Source organism: Ursus arctos, unplaced genomic scaffold (assembly GCF_023065955.2).
Source record: "Ursus arctos isolate Adak ecotype North America unplaced genomic scaffold, UrsArc2.0 scaffold_12, whole genome shotgun sequence".
NCBI classification, from domain to species: Eukaryota; Metazoa; Chordata; class Mammalia; order Carnivora; family Ursidae; genus Ursus; species Ursus arctos.
The window spans coordinates 23,514,019-23,534,131 of record NW_026622786.1 but is presented as its reverse complement, the minus strand read 5'-3'; the positions used below and the strand labels follow the sequence as shown (position 1 = coordinate 23,534,131).

General features: G+C 35.6%; 1 protein-coding gene across 4 annotated transcripts in view; it reads left to right on the top strand.

Annotated features, from left to right (window-relative positions):
• AGL (amylo-alpha-1, 6-glucosidase, 4-alpha-glucanotransferase) overlaps positions 1 to 20,113 on the top strand; it is a 78,662-nt gene that overhangs the window by 40,635 nt on the left and 17,914 nt on the right. For all 4 annotated transcript variants that reach the window (XM_026497548.4, XM_044383619.3, XM_044383617.3 and 1 more), the window contains exons 21-27: positions 660 to 790; positions 4,201 to 4,337; positions 4,590 to 4,723; positions 5,790 to 5,965; positions 10,055 to 10,157; positions 13,281 to 13,506; positions 14,704 to 14,815. In XM_026497548.4, coding sequence (XP_026353333.1) covers positions 660 to 790; positions 4,201 to 4,337; positions 4,590 to 4,723; positions 5,790 to 5,965; positions 10,055 to 10,157; positions 13,281 to 13,506; positions 14,704 to 14,815 — 1,019 coding nt within the window. The remainder of the gene's footprint in view (positions 1 to 659; positions 791 to 4,200; positions 4,338 to 4,589; positions 4,724 to 5,789; positions 5,966 to 10,054; positions 10,158 to 13,280; positions 13,507 to 14,703; positions 14,816 to 20,113) is intronic.

The window sequence follows — 20,113 nt, the reverse complement described above, 5'->3', positions numbered from 1 at the left end:
AGTGTGGTCAGTTAGAATCTCACTGCTGCCTGGACAAAGGGGAAACCAAGGCCATGATAGACACCTCCTTCTGAGTATTATCAAGAAGCATCTATAAGAAAATCTTGGTTTCTTGAATAACCCAGCTAAAGGGTAGTGCCACCTTAGGAGAGGAGAGAAGGAAAAGGAGAGAAATAGTACATGATTTCTAAGATGGTTAACTGTGACTTTTGATTATCCCTTTACTGGTCCTTGACAAGTATTTTGATTTTAAAATAATTATCATAAAAAGTAATTGATGTCCTACTTAGGAGAATATAAAGAAGAGAAAAAAACCAAGTCCATCTAAAGATATTAAAAAAGCAAATTTGTGAGAAAAAGGTTGTAGCAACCAAAAGATTTTTCCAGCATACTTGTAAGTAATAAAATTTGGCAATTGATTATTTTCTTATCTTGAAAGAAGTATTACTTCTAACTGAATTTTTAGCATGTTTTATTCTTTAATTATTGCTTATAATATATATTGTTTATAATGTATATTACATGTATATTATAATGCTGAGTTACTAAAACATACATTGTTAAGGCATTTTATGGTTATGATTCAGATTTTCTTCTTTATTGACAGTGGGTGCAATTTTACTGTATTTAACCAGTTCTCTTTATTTTCCACTTCTTAGCATTGCCTCAAAATTAACTTTGGCTGAACTGAATCAGGTACTTTACCGATGTGAAGCAGAAGAACAAGAAGACGGTGGAGGCTGTTATGACATACCAAACTGGTCATCTCTTAAATATGCGGGTCTTCAAGGTATGCAAATACAAGGATAGTTAAGCTTTTGGACTTTTTTTGGGTTTTTTTAGGGTCATATGGTGTCTTTTTTTTTTCTTTAAGATTTATTTATTTATTTATTTGACAGAGAGAGAGAGAGACAGTCACCGAGAGAGGGAACACAAGCAGGGGGAGTGGGAGAGGAAGAAGCAGGCCCCCAGTGGAGCAGGGAGCCCGATGTGGGGCTTGATCCCAGGACCCTGGGATCACGCCCTGAGCCGAAGGCAGATGCTTAACGACTGAGCCACCCAGGCACCCCCATACGGTGTCTTCTTTATAGAATTAAAGTATGGGCTCAGAATTCAACTGCTTGGGTTCAAACTGTGGCCTTGTCACCTACTCATTCATTGACCTTCAGCCAGTAACTTAACTTCTCTGTGCCCCAATTTCTGCCTTTATAAAATGTGAATAATATTGTCTGATTCATAGGTTTTTTTGAAAACTAAGTGAGAAAACTTATTTGGGCCCCAAATGGGACTAGGTTGTAAATATAATACATTCATCTTCCTTTTTCATCTAATTAGAAACTTTGTTTCATTGCATATTTGTTTTATCCAAAAAGAGAACTTATAATAAAACATTATGTAGTTAGAGTAGTTGTAAGGCAGGACATAGGATCTAAATATTTAATTATCAGTTTAACGCATCTGGTTGGGAATATTTTCTTGGATTTTTATCTAAGAAATTTGGTTTATCACATATGTATTCCTAGTTCATGTAGTATTCCACATATCATGGCTTTTACGCAACTCTTTATTTTCTTTGTCCATCTGACCCATCTTTAAGGATGAGTTCGATTCTTACATCTTGCACAAAGCACTCCTTAACTATTATTTTTCACGGTAATATCTTAGTCTCCTTGATACCCATTGCATTAATTTACTATACCTCTTACTTGCTATACTGCCTTACTTGGAAGATATTGCTTTATTTTAGTAATTAGTACAGTGTTTTGTGAATATTTATTGTTGTGGCTAAGAATGGGCTCTAGATTCCCTCGGTTACACTCACTAGCTTTATAACCTTGGAGTAAACTCTCCATGGCTCAGTTTTCTCATCTATAACATGGAAACAATAATAGTACCTACCACAAGGATTAAATGACTTGATACATGTAAAGCACTTAGACAACGCTTAGTTCACAGTTAGTACTTGGTGATTGTTAGCTTTAAAACTCACTAAGTAGATTGTACCTTGAGAAAGAAGAACGTTTGCCTTTTTTGCATTCTTGTTTTTTAGCTTTTATATTTTCTACAAAACCAAGCACATAAGAAGCTCTCAATAAGTTTCTTCTAGACTTTTGTACTTTTGACATTTTTTTTCTAAAACAGTCTGATTTTCATTTTTTTTTTTAAAGATTTTATTTATTTATTTATTTGACAGAGATAGAGACAGCCAGCGAGAGAGGGAACACAAGCAGGGGGAGTGGGAGAGGAAGAAGCAGGCTCATAGCGGAAGAGCCTGATGTGGGGCTCGATTCCATAACGCCGGGATCACGCCCTGAGCCGAAGGCAGATGCTTAACCGCTGTGCCACCCAGGCGCCCCTAAAACAGTCTGATTTTCAACACAAAATGTTTTGTGCTGTGAGAAATAGAGAAACGTATATGTTACCAGTCATAGACAGCTGTTTACTCCATTTTCACCCTGAGCTGTTGAATTCCTTCTGCTAACTGAAAAGACCACACTTTTCTGAACTTTTTCTGGTCTTCGTCTTTCTTAAAATTAAGTCTAGCTCTTTACTCTCTCCTGATTTACCTTCTCCTGATTTACTTTTTGCTTTATATCAGTCCCTTTCTTCTCTGACAGTTTAGTATTTCCAGCATTCCACTGGATATTTCTAGGAGGTTCTGAATAGCAATATCCAATTAAGTCAGACTTAACTTCATTGACTTTCTCTCCCCTAAAAAAAAATCCCCCTTCTCTTCTTCCCTACTTCTTATAATAATACATATTCGGTCATGTTGGAATCCAGGAATCTGTTTTTGGACCTGTCCCTTTTATCTTCTGTATTCAATCAGTAATTGTGACTGGTTTTTTCTGTGTTCACTATGGTATACCAAATCCTTTTATTTTCATAGTTAACACCATATTCAGAGACTAAGTCTGTCTGCAAAACCAAGTAACCAGTTTTCCAATTTCTTGTTACCTCTTTCACGGAACATTCCATTCCACTGATCAGATCTCTTTTTCTAAAATGCTGCTTCATCATGTCACCATTATTCAACAAATGAATCTTAGTTTACTGAGCAATATTTGCCTTCCCCGAAATGCTAGAGCAAAAGTGGATCTATATTTTATACTGTCTTATTTTCTAGTTTTGTTTATGTTTTAAGCTTTGTTTCCCAAAGAAGGTCATAAGCCCCTTAAGAGAAAGAACTACATCTTAAATTTATATATTTATTTTTTTATTTTTCAAGACATGCTATATACAAAGTAAAATTAAATCCTAAATATATAAATAAATTTAGTCAAAATGAACTTGTTGAGGCTATTAATATAATATTTTTAAGGTGGAAATTATTACATTATGGGGTAATGGAAGAAGTACTATTGTTCTGTCATTGAAATCACAGAAACCACTGTGTATGCATGGAAATGCTAATGTTTCTGTTTGAGTATTGCTTAAGGATATGCTCATATACCTCACCGTGTTAACTCGTTTAGTTCCAACTCCCTCTTGTTACATTTCAAAGGTCCTTTCCAAAGCAGGCTTTATTATTATTATCACCAGAGATGCTCTTGCTGTCTTTGAAACCAGTCCTGTGATTGCTTGAATATTAATGATTCCACCATTTTTCAGCATGAGAAGACACAGACTTATCAATTTCCCCCCCCCCCAGTGTCTTAGGGCAGGAAAACTATGCCAGTTAGTTGCCTTTGAATATTTTAATATTAAAGTTCAGAAGAACAAGACGAGTCTCAAAAGTTAGGAATCTTGGGGGGCGCCTGGGTGGCTCAGTCATTAAAAGTCTGCCTTTGGCTCAGGGCGTGATCCTGGAGTTCTGGGATCGAGCCCCACGTCAGGCTCTTCCGCTGGGAGCCTGCTTCTTTCTCTCCCACTCCCCCTGCTTGTGTTCCCTCTCTCGCTGGCTGTCTCTCTCTGTCAAATGAATAAATAAAACCTTTAAAAAAAAAAAAAAGTTAGGAATCTTGGAAAGCTCTGTATAGCTCCAGCGACAGTAGTCTTCTTCAATATGTCTTTGTATCTCATGTCAAGCCAGTGTTGCCACACATATCTCCAACCACGGGAAGTACCACTGTGGTCTTTGCAGCCCTTATGTCTACCTCTATATGTGTTCACCCCATATCATTAGAGACAGCAGTAGCCCAGGCTATGAGAACAAATTGCCTCTGCCAATAACAGCATGATATTTCTATGAATTTTCAGGATTAATGTCCGTCTTGGCAGAAATAAGACCAAAGAATGACTTGGGGCATCCCTTTTGTGATAATTTGAGATCTGGAGATTGGATGATTGACTATGTCAGTAACCGACTTATTTCACGATCAGGAACTATTGCTGAAGTAAGTAAGACTTTATTCTAGTTCACAAAACACGGAAACAATAAAAACTATATTACTATGGTATATATAAAATTAACTTAGTTTTCTAACCTGAAATATGTTCCTCCCTTCTTCATCGTCTTCCCATTCTAATAAATGGAAATCTGGTTGATAGATTACTAGATAGTAGAGCTGCATGTTTGGATTTACCTCTTAAAATGCACCTAGCCTGTAAACACACCAAATTAACTTTTAAAATTATTTTTATAACAGGTTGGTAAATGGTTGCAGGCTATGTTCTTCTACCTGAAGCAGATCCCACGTTATCTTATCCCATGTTACTTCGATGCTATATTAATTGGTGCATACACCACTCTTCTGGATACAGCATGGAAGCAGATGTCAAGGTATATCCAACAAAGCTTGAGTAAATAGACATGTTTGTGTAGAAACCATATACAGTCAGTTTATATACTCTTGAAAGACCAAAACTAAGGAATTGTCATAGATTCATAGAGTTGAAAAAGTTTGTAAGTGGATAGTAAATGTATTTGCATCCTTTGATCTGGAGCATACAAAAACAAACAGATGTTAAAATCTGTTCAGTAAAGCTAAAAACACACGTTCATGGGAAAATTTAATTGTTTCATATTTTTTGCTTCTATTTACTCCTTGACTTGTTATCATATAATTTTTAGAATATGCATACACAGTTCTTTTTCTAATTTTTCATTCATTAAGAGAAAAATTATTCTATTATTATGAATGAAATTTGCCTTCAGTGATGAATTTCCCTAAAATGAAATTACAGATCAAAATGTACCACTGAAGAGCCACCAAATTGATCTGAGAATAATTTCAGAAAGAGCAAAACTTCAGGGGCACCTGTGTGGCTCAGTCAGTTAAGCGTCTGCCTTTGGCTCAGGTCATGATCCCAGAGTCCCAGGATGGAGCCCCGCATCGAGCTCCCTGTTGAGCAGGGAGTCTGCTTCTCCCTCTGCCCCTCACCTGGCTCATGTTCTGTCTCTCAAATAAATAAATGAAATCTTAAAAAAAAAAAATTCAGCCCTTCCATTTGTTGCACAAGAGGCCTTGGACTTAAAACCAGCCATAATATTGGGTGAAATGAAAACAGTTCTGAAATCTAACCAAATTGAAAATGTTTTCAGCCAGTATTACCATTGTTACACATCTGGTAGAGAGACTAGTTGAAGGAAAGAAACCAGTTAAAATGATACTGGTAAAAATTTTTGAAACAATGGGTATGCAAAGTGAGTAAGTTCTAGAGATCTGCTGTGTAACATTGTGCCTGTAAATAACGGTATTATTGCAGGTACACTTAAAAATCTATTGAGAGAGTAGATTTCAAGTTAAGCGTTCTTACCACAATAAAACTTTTTAAGTAAATAAATAAATAATAAACATTTTTGTATTTCTACGAATAATATTTTAAACATGATCACTTTGTTACAGCTTTGTTCAGAATGGCTCTACCTTTGTGAAACACCTTTCACTGGGATCAGTGCAAATGTGTGGAGTAGGAAAGTGCCCTTCTCTGCCACTTCTTTCACCTTCACTTATGGATGTACCATACAGGCTAAATGAGATCACAAAAGAAAAAGAGCAATGTTGTGTATCTCTAGCTGCAGGTAAGAAATTACATACAGGTTAAAGAATGTGTCAGTCAATATTATTCAAGGAGGAAAAGTTCCTGGGAAATCACTATTTTTAAAAAAAGACTGATGATGTTATCCAAGATTTTATGTGACTGCTTGGTAAAATTTCATATTCACTTGTAGAACTAATATTTGTACTTACTATTTAATTAATACTGTGCAACAGGCATTTATTTTATGTGTGTTTTTCATTGTGACTGGTTAATCCTTTTCTTTCTTTTCTTTTATTATGTTGTGTTAGTCACAATACAGTACTTCATTAATCTTTGGTGTAGAGTTCCATGATTCATTATTTGCGTTTAACATCCAGTGTTCATTGCAATACATGCCCTCCTTAATACCCATCACCGGGCTAACCCATCCTCCCCACCTCCCTCCCCTCTGAAACCTTCAGTTTGTTTCCTGGAGTCCATAGTCTCTCATGGTTCGTCTCCCCCTCTGATTTCCCCCCCTTCATTTTTCCTTTCCATCTTCTGATGCCCTCCATGCTATTCCTTGTGAGTCAAGCAGAGAAAGACAATTATCATATGATTAATCCTTTTCTTCTGCATGTTTCTGTTTTTTTCCAACTCTTGACATTTTGTATTTTTTATCAGATTTGTTTTACTACCCTTTTATATTATGCTTTTTTTCCAATTTAAAAAATTAACTCAATCTTGTAAATTACCAAGAGATGATGGAAAGATCCTCTATAAGTCACAAAACACAAAACGAATGTTAAATAATTTTTTATTATGTGTCTAATTGCATTCAAATGCTTTCAACTATATTTTTTGGCATCCTTTCCTGCAAGTAGTATTAAAACCTGAATCAAGTAACAAATCTAAGAACAGGCTTTTATTTTCTTTTTAATGTACTTCAAGCTATTTATAGAAAGTGCTTAATATTTAAGGCCACTGAATTTAGAACTTTCCAAACTAAACTGAAAATTACCAAATTGCAGGATGAAAGTAATAGTATTTATGTGATTTCCTCTGTTTATCCTTAAATTTGCATCTACCCAGACCAAGAAAAAAGACTTAGTAAGACCTGACAACTAAAAAAGAATTTAACTTTCATTTAGAATGATTATATGCTTTAATTACATAATCGTGTTGTAGATTTTCATTCAACTATTTCATCTTCTCCTGGTACTTATATTTCCTCTGTGAATCTATGCAGATGCTCATGAAACTGAACTGGGTCATTGTGGAAAAAAAACTGATATGCAGAATTTGGTTTTAAAGCCTACTGCTTACACAAAATAGTGATCTCAACGCTCTTGATTAGTCACTGCTATCGTTAAGCACTCCCAAAATAAACATACTGATATACTGATATCATAAATGATATATTGATAGAAGTTGTGATCTCAATATACTTATAATCAGGTACAGTATAAAACAAAAATAGAAACTAAAAAGATAAATTGATAAATATAAATAGAAGTTTTGATATTTTCTTCCAGTATCCCAAGGGACTGTTCTGTACACTTCATACTAACAAAGTATAGATCTGTACTTATATTTGCAGACAGATTTTTGGGGGTTCATTTTAAAATGAATACCAAGGTCTTTGGTGATAGTAGCACAAAAAAAATTATAATTGTAAACTTGTATAATAAATGACAGTAGAAATCTCTCACAAAATATGTGATCTATAAGTCATATACTCTTAGAGGTCAAAAGTTAATGCAAACATTACTACATTTCAGTGCTAGAGATTTTATAGTTTTGACTTCTTAACAAAGACAAATTGACTGTACTTTAGGACATACCAACTCAAAATCGCCCTTAAACCTATCTATACTCATATTTTATACAAGGTGTTAAATGGGTTAAAGTACCAGGAAGTCTGTATGGCATAGAGTACTATATATGTTAACTGCTGTCCTCACTGTCATCAAAGTTATAATCATCAACCATATGTAAACCATGTATCAATAATCAACCATGTGTAAATAATACACAAAGCATTTAGGGAAATTTTATACCATTATTTTGGAGACAATGTAGAAAAGAAGTGTCTAATGTCACCTTTAGTTCTGATACTTCTTAGAAAATAATTTCTACCCCAAAAAAGGTAAAGACCTAAGAAGCAGAAACTTAAATGGCCAAAAATTTCTTTTATCTTTGTCTAATTCTTTTGCTTCTCAATTTACCTTTTATAATTAGCCTTTTATTTCACTCATTCAGTAAATTTTTATATATTATATACCAGTTACAATTGTCAGTGATAGATATAGCTTGGTAAACAAGCCAGATAAGGTTTCTGTAACTGTCAATTTTGTACGACAGAGAAGACAGTTATTCATTCAACAAACCAGAAAACAAGCAAACAAGATAATGTCAGATAGTGTTAAATGCTTAGAAGATAGTTATGAGTGAATACTGAGTACATTTTATTTAAGTCCTTAGTTTTCCCTTCCTGAAATATGTGTTGTATTTTTGCTTTAGCATATTTCTTTTTTGAGTAGAATGCTAATTTCCTTTACTTTCCTACTGATTATTGTTTTTAGGACAAATAAGGTAACAATTTTTCTTGACATGTTTTATAAGAAACCAAACTCAGCCTAGAAGTAAAATTTTAGATTTTATCCATCAATCACCCTATTTTATCTCGTGCATAAAAGCTACAGTTACCTAGAACGTTCAAGTTATTTGGCACCCAAAATCCTTATTTTCTTTTGTAAAAACTGACCAACAAACTGTAACCCTTTTTTTTAATTTATTTGAGAGAAAGGGAGAAAGCGCACGTGCACAAGTATCTTTTTAAGATTTTATTTATTTATTTTTGAGAGAGAGAGAGAGAAAGCATGAGCAGAGGTAGAGAGCAAGGGAGAAACAGACGCCCCGCTGAGCAGGGAGCCTGATGTGGGGCCCAATCCCAGGACCCCAAGATTATGACCTGAGCCAAAGGCAAGCACTTAACTGACTGAACCAACCAGGCACCCGTATAACACTTTTAAGTTGTTTTGAATTCATGGGAAAGTTGGTATTAAAGTTAAACTCTAGACTGATAGATTAATAAACATGTTCAGTTATGTATCATTAAAATAATCATTTCATATTTAATTTGTTGCCTCTAATTGCAAGTAGAATCTTTTCAAATATATCATTAGTATTATATGGCACAGCTCTTTCTCTCTTGAGCTCTTCTACTCTCATATCTGGAGAGTGTACTTTAATGCTTTAGTAAACTTTCTCACTTCTCTTACTAAAAATACATATAACATTAATATTATATTAAGTGTTTATATGTTAAATATTAGATCTCTGATTTCAACCTTTAATTTATCAAAAGAAAGTTTATCTGTGTTTAAAGATTCACATTCTAATCAATTCAGATAAGCATCCCTCTCTAGCCCTGATTCTTAATCTCTTTGAGATGCCCTTAAGATTGTAAGGTAATTGAGATTCCCTTAAGAATGTAATAAGAATAGGGGCGCCTGGGTGGCTCAGTCGTTGGGCGTCTGCCTTCGGCTCAGGGCATGATCCCGGAGTCCTGGGATCGAGCCCCACGTCAGGCTCCTCTGCCGGGAGCCTGCTTCTTCCTCTCCCACTCCCCCTGCTTGGGTTCTCTCTCTCGCTGGCTGTCTCTATCTCTGTCAAATGAATAAATAAAATCTTTAAAAAAAAAAAAAAAAAGAATGTAATAAGAATAAAAAGAAAAAAAAAGAATAAGAATATGGGGCCACTGGGCGCCTGGGTGACTCAGTTGGTTAAGTGTCTGCCTTCAGTTCAGGTCGTGATCCTGGGGTCCTGGGATCAAGCCCCGCCTCTGGCTCCCTGCTCAGCAGGGAGTCTGCTTCTCCCTCCCTCCTGCCCCTGCTCATGCTTTCTCTCTCTCTCTCTCAAAAATAAATAAATAAAATCTTAAAAAGATTAAAAAAAAGAATCTGGAACCTCATCATAGAAATGTTGACGTAGGTATAGTCATACATTTTACAGATAATTTTAGAGGGTTTGCAGACTCCCTCATTCTTGTCCACCTGGCTTAGAGGGACTGGCCTATGGTAATGGAGTTCATAGGCTTGTGTGTGTTATTAAGATTAACATATTATTTTGTTGTGTTTTCTGTTAGGCTTACCTCATTTTTCTTCTGGTATTTTTCGCTGCTGGGGAAGGGATACTTTTATTGCACTGAGAGGTCTACTGCTGATTACTGGACGCTACTTAGAGGCCAGGTAGGAGATCTCTAAAAAGTTGCAGTGCAAGTTTATGTCTAAATGTTTTACACATGCTCTTCAAACTTTCCTTCTTACCGTCTATTTGTAACATTTGGGAGGTATGTTTTCCTTAAGTGTGTGTTTTGTTTTTTTTTACATGTTCATTTAATAGAATAGATCATAGAATTTCAAAGGAGTGAAGATCTTTGAAGTTAAGTTCTAGTCCTTCATGTTATGGGTCAGATTCTCTTTAGTGTTTGTTAATTGATCTCAGTAAAAATTAAAAATTTGTAACTATTTTACTAACATCACACACTGAAGAGTATAATTTCTATCCCTGAATTAAGTATAAGAACTCAGATGAACTTTTAGGTAAAATTTGTTTTCTATCATTTTTTTCCTTCTAATAATGAAGACTGAGTCCTGTAGAAAGAATTATAGGATGAGGTTTTCCTCTATGTGTTGTCAGGCCTTGTAACCTCCAGTTGTGTCTTTTAGTCTTAAAATAAGGTTTCCTTATGTCACAATAATATGAATGAAACTGTCAAAGATAGAAAAGAGAAGCTGTATAGCAGTGCCACTCAAATCAGCACAAATCAGTACTACAGATGTGCGGTATCACCATCACCTGAGAACTTGCTAGAAACGCAAATTCTTGGTCCTTATGCTAGACCTCTGAATGGGTATGGAGAGGGTAGAGTAGCAGATGGAAATCTGTGTTTTCACAAGGGCTCCAGGTGGTCTTCAGCAGCCCAAGGCTAACGTTTGACAGCATTGCTCTACAAGTTAAAACTTCCAGCAGAAAAAGCATTTATGTGATACTTTGTTTTGATGTCATTTGAAAAAACTGAAGTTTGCCTCTTCAAATGACAAAAGTTCTGGTTTTGGTCTTTTTAAAATTGAAAATTTATTTTTTAAATTGAAGATTTCTAAGTGGGGATCTGAAATGTATTACATTCTTCCCTGCTAACCTAATATGATAAGACCTTTTATTATTCACTTACGAGCCCATTGTGGGGCTGTAGAAATTTGGGAGGCTGTTTGCTTCTTCCTTAAATGCTCCTAAGTGACTATGATTAAGAAGTAGGAAATGGAACATCAGGATTCAGTGCAGTGTAGTGGTTAAGAACTTGGGTTTGGGCCCGACTTCCAGGTTCTAATCCTGGTTCCAAACTACTAACGGTACATTATTTATCCTCTTTGTCCTCTGTAAAATGGTAATAGTACTTACCTTACAGGGTTTTTCTAAGGATTTCTTTTTAAGATTTTATTTTTTGGGGCTGCCTGGGTGGCTCAGTCCATTAAGCGTCTGACTTCGTCTCAGGTCATGATCTCAGGGTCCTTCGATCAAGCCCTGTGTTGGGCTTCATGCTCAGTGGGGAGTTTTCTTGTCCCTCTGCCCCTCCCCGTGTTCATGCTCACTCACACGTGTGTGTATGTGCTCTCACTCTCTCAAATAAATAAATAAAATCTTAAAAAAAAAAAAAAGATTTTATTTTTTTAAGTAATCTCTTCACCCAACGTGGGGCTCAAACCTACAACTCTGAGATCAAGAGTGGCATGCTCCACCAACTGAGTCATCCAGGCATCCCTAGTGAGGATTAAATGAACTAATACAGTTATAGTGTCTAGAACAGTGTCTGTCACATACTAAGCATTACATAAATGTCAGTTTTTTAAATCATTATTATTATTTTCATTGTTATCTGGGCTCCCAATTATCATTTGTATATATTACCAACAATTTCTCCTTCTTAATTTTACATATGACTATCAGGGGTCAGAGAAATATGGCCTATCACCTGTTTTGTATGACCTGGGAGCAAAGAATGGTTTTTGCATTTTAAAGAGTCATTTAAAAAAGACGAATAATATATATGGCCAACAAAGCCTAAAATATTTACTATCTGGGCCTTTGCAGAAAAAGTTTACCCACCCTGATTTAGATGATTCTGAGAGGATAATGTATTTGTTAAGGTAGTGCTAGCTGCTATAAATTATAAATTCTTACATGTTAATGGTTTTTCACAAATGAATTTATTTCAAAATGGGTGTTCATGAGGCAGCTTTCCACATAGTGATTCAGGGATATAGGCTCCTTCATCTTGAGAATCGACCATCTATCTCCTAAGGCCTCTGAGTACTGCTCTCCAGTCAGCTTGCAGAGAGGGAAAGAGTGTGGGGAAAATACACCTGTTCCATGCACTTAACATACATTCCATTCACCTTCTTGCCTTAGAATCTAGTAATCTGGCCACAGCCAGCGAAAAAGTGGGTTGAGGCATGTAGGAAAGCCATTTTGGACAGAGGTCTTTTTATTCAACTTTCAAGTTTATGACATTCTTCTGGATGGTTACAATTGCTTATTCTGACCTTTTGTTAATTGGAAGTGTCACTATCCATACTAAATTTGTACTGCAGAATACAAGAAAGGCTTTTATTGCACTATTATTTAAGAGATAGGCATTAAACTGAGACACAAAATTAATTAAATTTCTAAATGGTTTACCCGAAAAGCACTGAGGCCTAGACATTTTAAATGACTTTTCCTAGGTCATACAGATGGCAATGCTAGGTTTTAAACCCCAGTCTTCTTATTTCTTAGTTTCATGCCCCTTTTAGAAATGCCATTCCATCTTACAAAGTTGTCATTTGGTATATGATAGTATAATAATACTTTAAAGATTAAGTATTCTCTACCAGTTTTTGAAAATAAATCATGATTTTCAAGGTCAGCTTTTACCCATTTACTTTCTTATGTACTTGCTTTGGTGTTTAAAATAATAAAATTCATGTCGTATTTACTTAGATTTTGAAATACCACAGATTTCAAAAGTAGAATCTAGAGCTATAAGGGACTCTAAAAGCCACCCAGTCCAATACCTAAATCCACAGATAAAAAAACTATCCCAGAGAGGGTCGGCCACACAGATTGTAGAGAATAAGCCAGGGCTAGGATCAAGGTTTCGAGCTTTTAATTCAGTGCTTAATCGCTCATATTATGACCACTTTCTACATGAAAATTCAAAGAAACAGGGACAAGAGAGAAAATGCTTCTGGAATAATAGTCACAAAAAGGGACTTAAATCTTTTAAGTGATTGTTTTCATGTCAAATGATCCACTTAATTCTGTTGTTTTAGGAATATTATTTTAGCATTTGCTGGTACCCTGAGACACGGTCTCATTCCTAATCTCCTGGGTGAAGGAACTTATGCCAGATACAATTGCCGGGATGCTGTGTGGTGGTGGCTACAGTGTATTCAGGATTACTGTAAAATGGTTCCAAATGGCCTAGACATTCTCAAGTGCCCAGTTTCCAGAATGTATCCTACAGATGATTCTGTTCCTTTGTCTGCCGGCACACTGGTAAAAATTCTCTTCCAACAATTTTTTTTCGTGAAAAATAACTTTTAGCTTCTAATATAAAAATGTATGTAATGAAGAATCCAAATCTGAAAAATTCTTCAAGTATTGGTGTATGTTTAGCACCTGCTAGTTCTATGAGCAATTGCAGAGATAAGACTTGCTTCTTGCTTAAAGAACTTGCAACATGATAGAAGAGATGATGTGTACATAATATGGCCATTGTAAAAGGAGGTGTATGGGAAATGCTGTGCATAAAAGGAAGGGAGATAATCTAGTAGGTGGTTCTCAAGGACGACTTCATAAAGTAGTTAAAACTTCACCTAAACTGAACCTTAAAGGTGAGTAGGATTTCAGCAGAGATGAGGGAAGTTGTGGGAAGGCCTCGGAGATGAAAGGAAATATAAAGTGCAGGGTGGATTGAAGCACAGTTTAGGACATACTGCTTAGTCTAGTTTGGCTTTTTGTGGAGGGTACCTGCAGGATAGTAAGAGTAGGTGGGAAAGGGTGAACCAGGTTGTGGAGAGCCTGATCTAGGGAGTCCAGAGTTTATCTTAACAGCGCAGAATAAATAAACTTTTTGAGTGGTTTTCTTCCCAGTCAATAATGTACAATGACACTGTATTTTGCCACTTCTGATCTACCTTTGTATTATAGTTTGTTTGGTATGTGACTGTGGAGGACTTCTAAACCACCTTAGAGTTAGCAGAGATCTGTGTCCCCATGATGTTTTCATCATGAAATATTCAAAGAACATTTTTCAAAAAAAGTTTTTACCTAAAGTATCACTTTAGTATGTAGTTTATTCCCATTACTATATATGTGGATGAGTAAGAACAGCAATGCCAATTTAAAGTTTAGCTCTCTCTATAAGATAGGTACATTTATTAGCTGCACAATTCACTCTAATAGAAATTATACAAATTCACAAGAATCATTTTCATGTGTCAGCAAAATTACAAACTATTTCATGTCACAGACATGAATAGTTGAAACTACAATATGTTAAATATTCACATGCCAGAGGCTGACTGTATGATTCGGTATATAGGAGATCCTTCTTTCCCCAGTCCCACCCCTGATCCCCATTTCTTCCCCAAAGGACAATATATGTTTCACAAAATCTCAGTTGTGGTATTTGAGAGAAGGTAAGAAAAATGTAATTTCTAACAGAAATAATATCCATTATGTCTCAAACAGGATCAACCATTGTTTGAAGTAATACAGGAAGTAATGCAAAGACACATGCAGGGCATACAATTCCGAGAAAGGAATGCTGGTCCACAGATAGATCGAAACATGAAGGATGAAGGTACATAACTTTACATAGTAAAGATTTACTGATGAGGTGGAATTAAACCCTGTAATTGTTCATGTATTTGACAAATATTTTATTTGTGTGTAAAACTTTAGAATATGTACAGTGAGAAAGATTAACACCGTTCCTGATCTCACTGGTTTAGTTTGAGTTTCTAGAGGAAAGATAAAATTTTATATATTTTGTCAGCCAATTTGAAAGGTAAGTTTGGTGGTTACATTTATAATTTTAATAACAAATAAGTGCTTACTATGTGCTAGGCATTATGCTAACTACTTTACCTATGTTATTGCCATTTGCACTCCCAAGAACATTGCAGATGAGTTGTATTGTTCCCATTTGTACTGATGAGATGACTACAGAGTAGCTTGCCTAGAGTCACAGAGCTGAGTGGCATAGCTAGGATGTCATCTACAATCTGTCTCTATAACTTGGGCTCTTATAAAATTCTTTTTGTAAAAAGTTTCATCTAGGGGCGCCTGGGTGGCTCAGTCATTAAGCGTCTGCCTTCGGCGCAGGGCGTGATCCCAGGGTCCTGGGATCGAGCCCTGCATCAGGCTCCCTGCTCTGCTGGGAGCCTGTTTCTTCCTCTCCCACTCCCCCTGCTTGTGTTCCCTCTCTCGTTGGCTGTCTCTCTCTCTGTCAAATAAATAAATAAAATCTTAAAAAAAAAAAAAAAGTTTCATCTACAGAGTTAAAATAGATATACTTTTTTAACCTCTTAGAAGTTCATCATATACCTATTTTTATAGCATACTATCATCACCAGCCAGTGCGAGGCTAATGGTAATTTATTACTCTTTAGACTTCACATACAGGAAGTAATGCAAAGACATATGCATGGCATACAGTACATACACATTTCTGTGTATTTATGTTCTGTAAAACATATACTGCTCTATGTGCATGTAGATTTTTTTAACTTCTTAATGTTGAAAGAATTGGAGACTGATAGAAAGTAGTAAAAATGGGGCACCTGGGTGGCTCAGTCAGTTAAGTGCCTGACTCTTGATCTCAGCTCAGGTCTTGATCTCAGGGTTGTGAGTTTGGGCTCCAGGCTGGGTGTGGAGCCTACTTAAAAAAAAAAAAAAATTGCAAAAATGATAAATAAGAGTATCCTGAAGCTTTCATCCAGCTTCCCCAGTGAGGATATCTTACCTTACTGTATCTATATCTTACTGTAGTACAATATCAAAATCAAGAAACTGACATTAGTTTAATACTGTTGACTATAGACCATATTCAGTTTTAACTATCTTTACATTAACTCATTTGTGTGTGAGCATGTGTGTGTGTGGTTCTGTGTAATTTTGCCGCATGTATACTTCATGTAAACACTACCATAATCAAGATACTGAACTGTTCCATCACCACATAGGTCTTCCTTGTGCTACGCCTTTAGAGTCACACCAACAATCCCTGGTCTCCAGCAACTACTACTCTCTTCTGCATCTCTATAGTTTTATCATTTTAAGAATATATATATAAATGGAATCATATAGTATGTAATCTTTTGAGATTGATTCTTTCACTAAGCATAATTCCCTTTGAGATCCATCCAAGCTGTTGCATTTATCAATAGTTTATTCCCTTGTATTGCTCAGTGGTATTCTCTTTCATGGATGTAACATTCATCTGTTGAAGGATGTTTTGGTTTTTTCCATTTTTTGGTTAATATAAGTAAAGCTAATGTAAACATTTATATACAGGTGTTTGTGTGAACATAAATTTTTATTTCTCTGGGACAAATGTCCAACAATGTGATTGGGTCATATGGTAAGTATGAATTTTGTTTTATAAGAAACTGCCGAACTATTTTCCAGAGCGGTTGTACCATTTTACATTCCCACCAGCAAACTGGAGAGATCCATTTTCTCCACATCTGCAGCAGCATTTGAAGTTAATCATTTTTTAAAAGCTGTTCTGGTGGTTGGGCATACCACTACACATTGTGGTTTTAATTTGCATTTCCCTAATGACTAATGATATTAAACATCTCTTCGTGTGCTTATTCGTCATCTGATCTCTTTTTGATGAAATGTCTTTGTCTTCTGCCCATTTTCTAATTGGATTATTGGGTTTTTTTTTTTACTATTGAAGTTTTTTGTATTTTACCATAAAATATTTTAACCATTTTAAGTATGCATGGGCTTTAAGTACATTGCTATGTAACCATCATTGCTGTCCATCTCCAGAATTTTTCATCATCCCACACTGAAATTCTGTACCCTGTAAACAATAACTCCCATTCTCTCCTCCCCAGCCCCTAGTAACCACTATTCTATTTTCTACCTCTATACATTTATTCTACGTACCTCATATACATGAATCATACAGTATTTGTCCTTTGTGTTTGGCTTATTTCACTTAGTATTACTGTATCAGAGCTATATATATATTATACTCTTATGCTCTTTGATTAAATACTACCAAATTTCTTTCCATAATGATTACACCAGTCTATATTCCCACTAAAAGCCAAATTAACTGTATCTGTGATGTCCTTCACCATAGTTTATTTCAGAAATCCTACCCCACCCTCATGTCACAAAGATAATGTCTCACATTTACTTTTATTAACTTTGTAGGCTTGCCTTTTACAAATAAAAAAGAAACAATTCATCCATTTTAATCCATTCATCTTGTCCTTATGGTTCTTGTTCTTAAGACCTATATCTATATTAACTTATTATCTGTTAGTGTCTTTATTAAATTCCCAACTGATCCCTAACAAAGCAAGTAATTTAGCATGTGCTCCATCCCTATTTTAATGAATTGTCTTGACTCTACTTTTTCTCTTTTCTTTGGTTATTGCTTATTTTAGGCAGCAATAAACTTTCATGTGTACTTTAATCACCTTTTCTTTCCATATCTCTTACAACATCCTCCAATATTTATTTCAGTTAATTCAATGAATTAATCTCATTTGTTACTTATGAAACCTCTCAGAACAGTGCCCAGTAAAAAAAGCATGTGATCTCTAAGTTGCTATGGTTGTTTTTATTGTTGTGATGTGAGCACTATCTGCAAGAGTGTTTTTAATGTTGGAATTTATGTGTCAGACCTTCTGAGGCCTTGTATGACTGGAAATTTTTCTATTTTGTTCTCACATTTAAATGACATACTGCACATAAAATTCTAGTTCAAGGTCTTTTCCTTCAATATTTTAAAAAATATTATTCCATTGCCTTCTTGCTTCCAGTATTTCTTTTTTTTCTTTTTCTTTTTTTAAAGATTCTTTTTTTTTTTTTTAAGATTTTATTTATTTATTTGACAGAGATAGAGACAGCCAGCGAGAGAGGGAACACAAGCAGGGGGAGTGGGAGAGGAAGAAGCAGGCTCCTAGCGGAAGAGCCTGATGTGGGGCTCAGTCCCTTAACGCCAGGATCACGCCCTGAGCTGAAGGCAGATGCTTAACCGCTGTGCCACCCAGGCGCCCCTGCTTCCAGTATTTCTATTGAAGTTCTGTTGACCTACATCTTGTTCCGTTAGTGGTGATCTACTCTTTCTTGAAGCTTTTAGAGCCATCTCTTTGTCTTCATTCAGGATTTTATTCTAACTTATCTATTTCATTTGGCATTCTATGAGCCCTTTCAGTGGTCTGTGAGACCATTACAGTCTATGAGACCTTAATTCTGGAATATTTATCATTTTATTTCTTCAGATATTTCCTCTCCTCTTTCTGCCTTCTGGGAGTACTATTATCTGGATATCTTCTTGTTTATTTCTGCCCACACAGCTTTGAGCTCTTTTCTTGTCTTTTATCTATTGTTTTCTTATCCATTCCTGCTGCCTCTGGAAGATTTTCCATCTGATCTTCCATCTCACTAATTCATTCTTCAGCTATATCCATCTTCTATTTAGTCCCTTCATTGTTTTATTTCAGCTACTAAAAATTTTAGACCTAACGTCTCCACTTGGTCATTTTTAATGACTTTTTGTTCCTGTTTCGTATTAATAATGTCTTCAAGAATATTATTATGTCTTGAGGATATTTACTTTGCTTATTTTATATTATTGGTCCCTCTGTTCCAATAATTCTGCTTCATGTGGAATATGTTGTTCAGCTTCTTTTTTATAGTATGCAGACTCTTCTGGTATCTAATGTTTTCTTTTTCTCAATAAGCTCATGTTCCCTTGATTTTCAGTAACTCCATACAGCGCTGAAAAGAGGCAATCTCCTTAGCTTATAATACAACAACCTTAAAAGCCTAGGTAGAATGAGAACCCAAGAGTGACTGGTCAAATTCCACTTGTTTTCATCAGTTTCTCCCCAAAATTATGTGAATTCTTCAAATCAATACCTCACATTTACTTCTGTAGTTTCTCCAGGGTTAATTTTGGGGAGAGAACCAGTAGCCTGGGATACTTTGCCATTTCATCAGGAACTACAATAGTAGAATTTCTTCATACTATTTTTGTGCATTTGAAGCAACCTATCCTTTTATAGTTATTTTAACCTATGTACCTTTTTGTGTGTGTTTCTTTTGCTTTCCACTAAATCTCTGAGAGGAAAACCACTAAACATTGATTATCCAATTATTCTCATATATTTAATATCAGATAAATTAAAAACCTCCTTGCCTTTCTGTATGACTTTGCAACCGTTTTGCCGGAGACTAGTCCTTCTATCCCTAGCTCACAGCCCAGGAAATAGGGAGAGGAGGTAAAAGTAGTTTGCCTAAGGACATCCATACATAGTCCATTAATAAACATGACAGAAGCATTCAGTCTTACCAGTACTCAAACAAATTAGTATTAAAGTGGGTCACCATTTTTCCCTACTAAATGATCATAAGAGACAGCATAGAATAAATGAAAGCACCAATGCCAGAAGCAGACTTGCGGTCTTAAAATTCCCCTCTACTCATTTTCTAGCTGTGTTCCGTGTTGGATAAGTTTTAGCTTCTCTTTGCCTCTTTCTTCTACATTTGTAAAAGGAAGATAATAACAGCACCTACCTCCTAAGGTTGATATGAGGATTCAATGAAATATGTATGTTAAAGCACTTAGAACAGTGCATGGCACATAGTGCTGTAAGTCTACTATTTATTTAGCAAAAACCAAGGTATTCGTTTGTTGGGACTGCCATAACAAAGTACTACACACTTGGTGGCTTAAATGACAGAAATATATTGTCAGGTCTGGAGAGTAGGATTCCAAAATGAAAGTGTTGGCAGGGTTGACTCGACCTTAGGGCTGTGAGAGAAAAGTCTCTTCCAGGCCTCTCCCCTAGGCTTGTACATGGCCGTGTTCATGTTTACATGGTGTTCTCCCTATATCGTCACATCA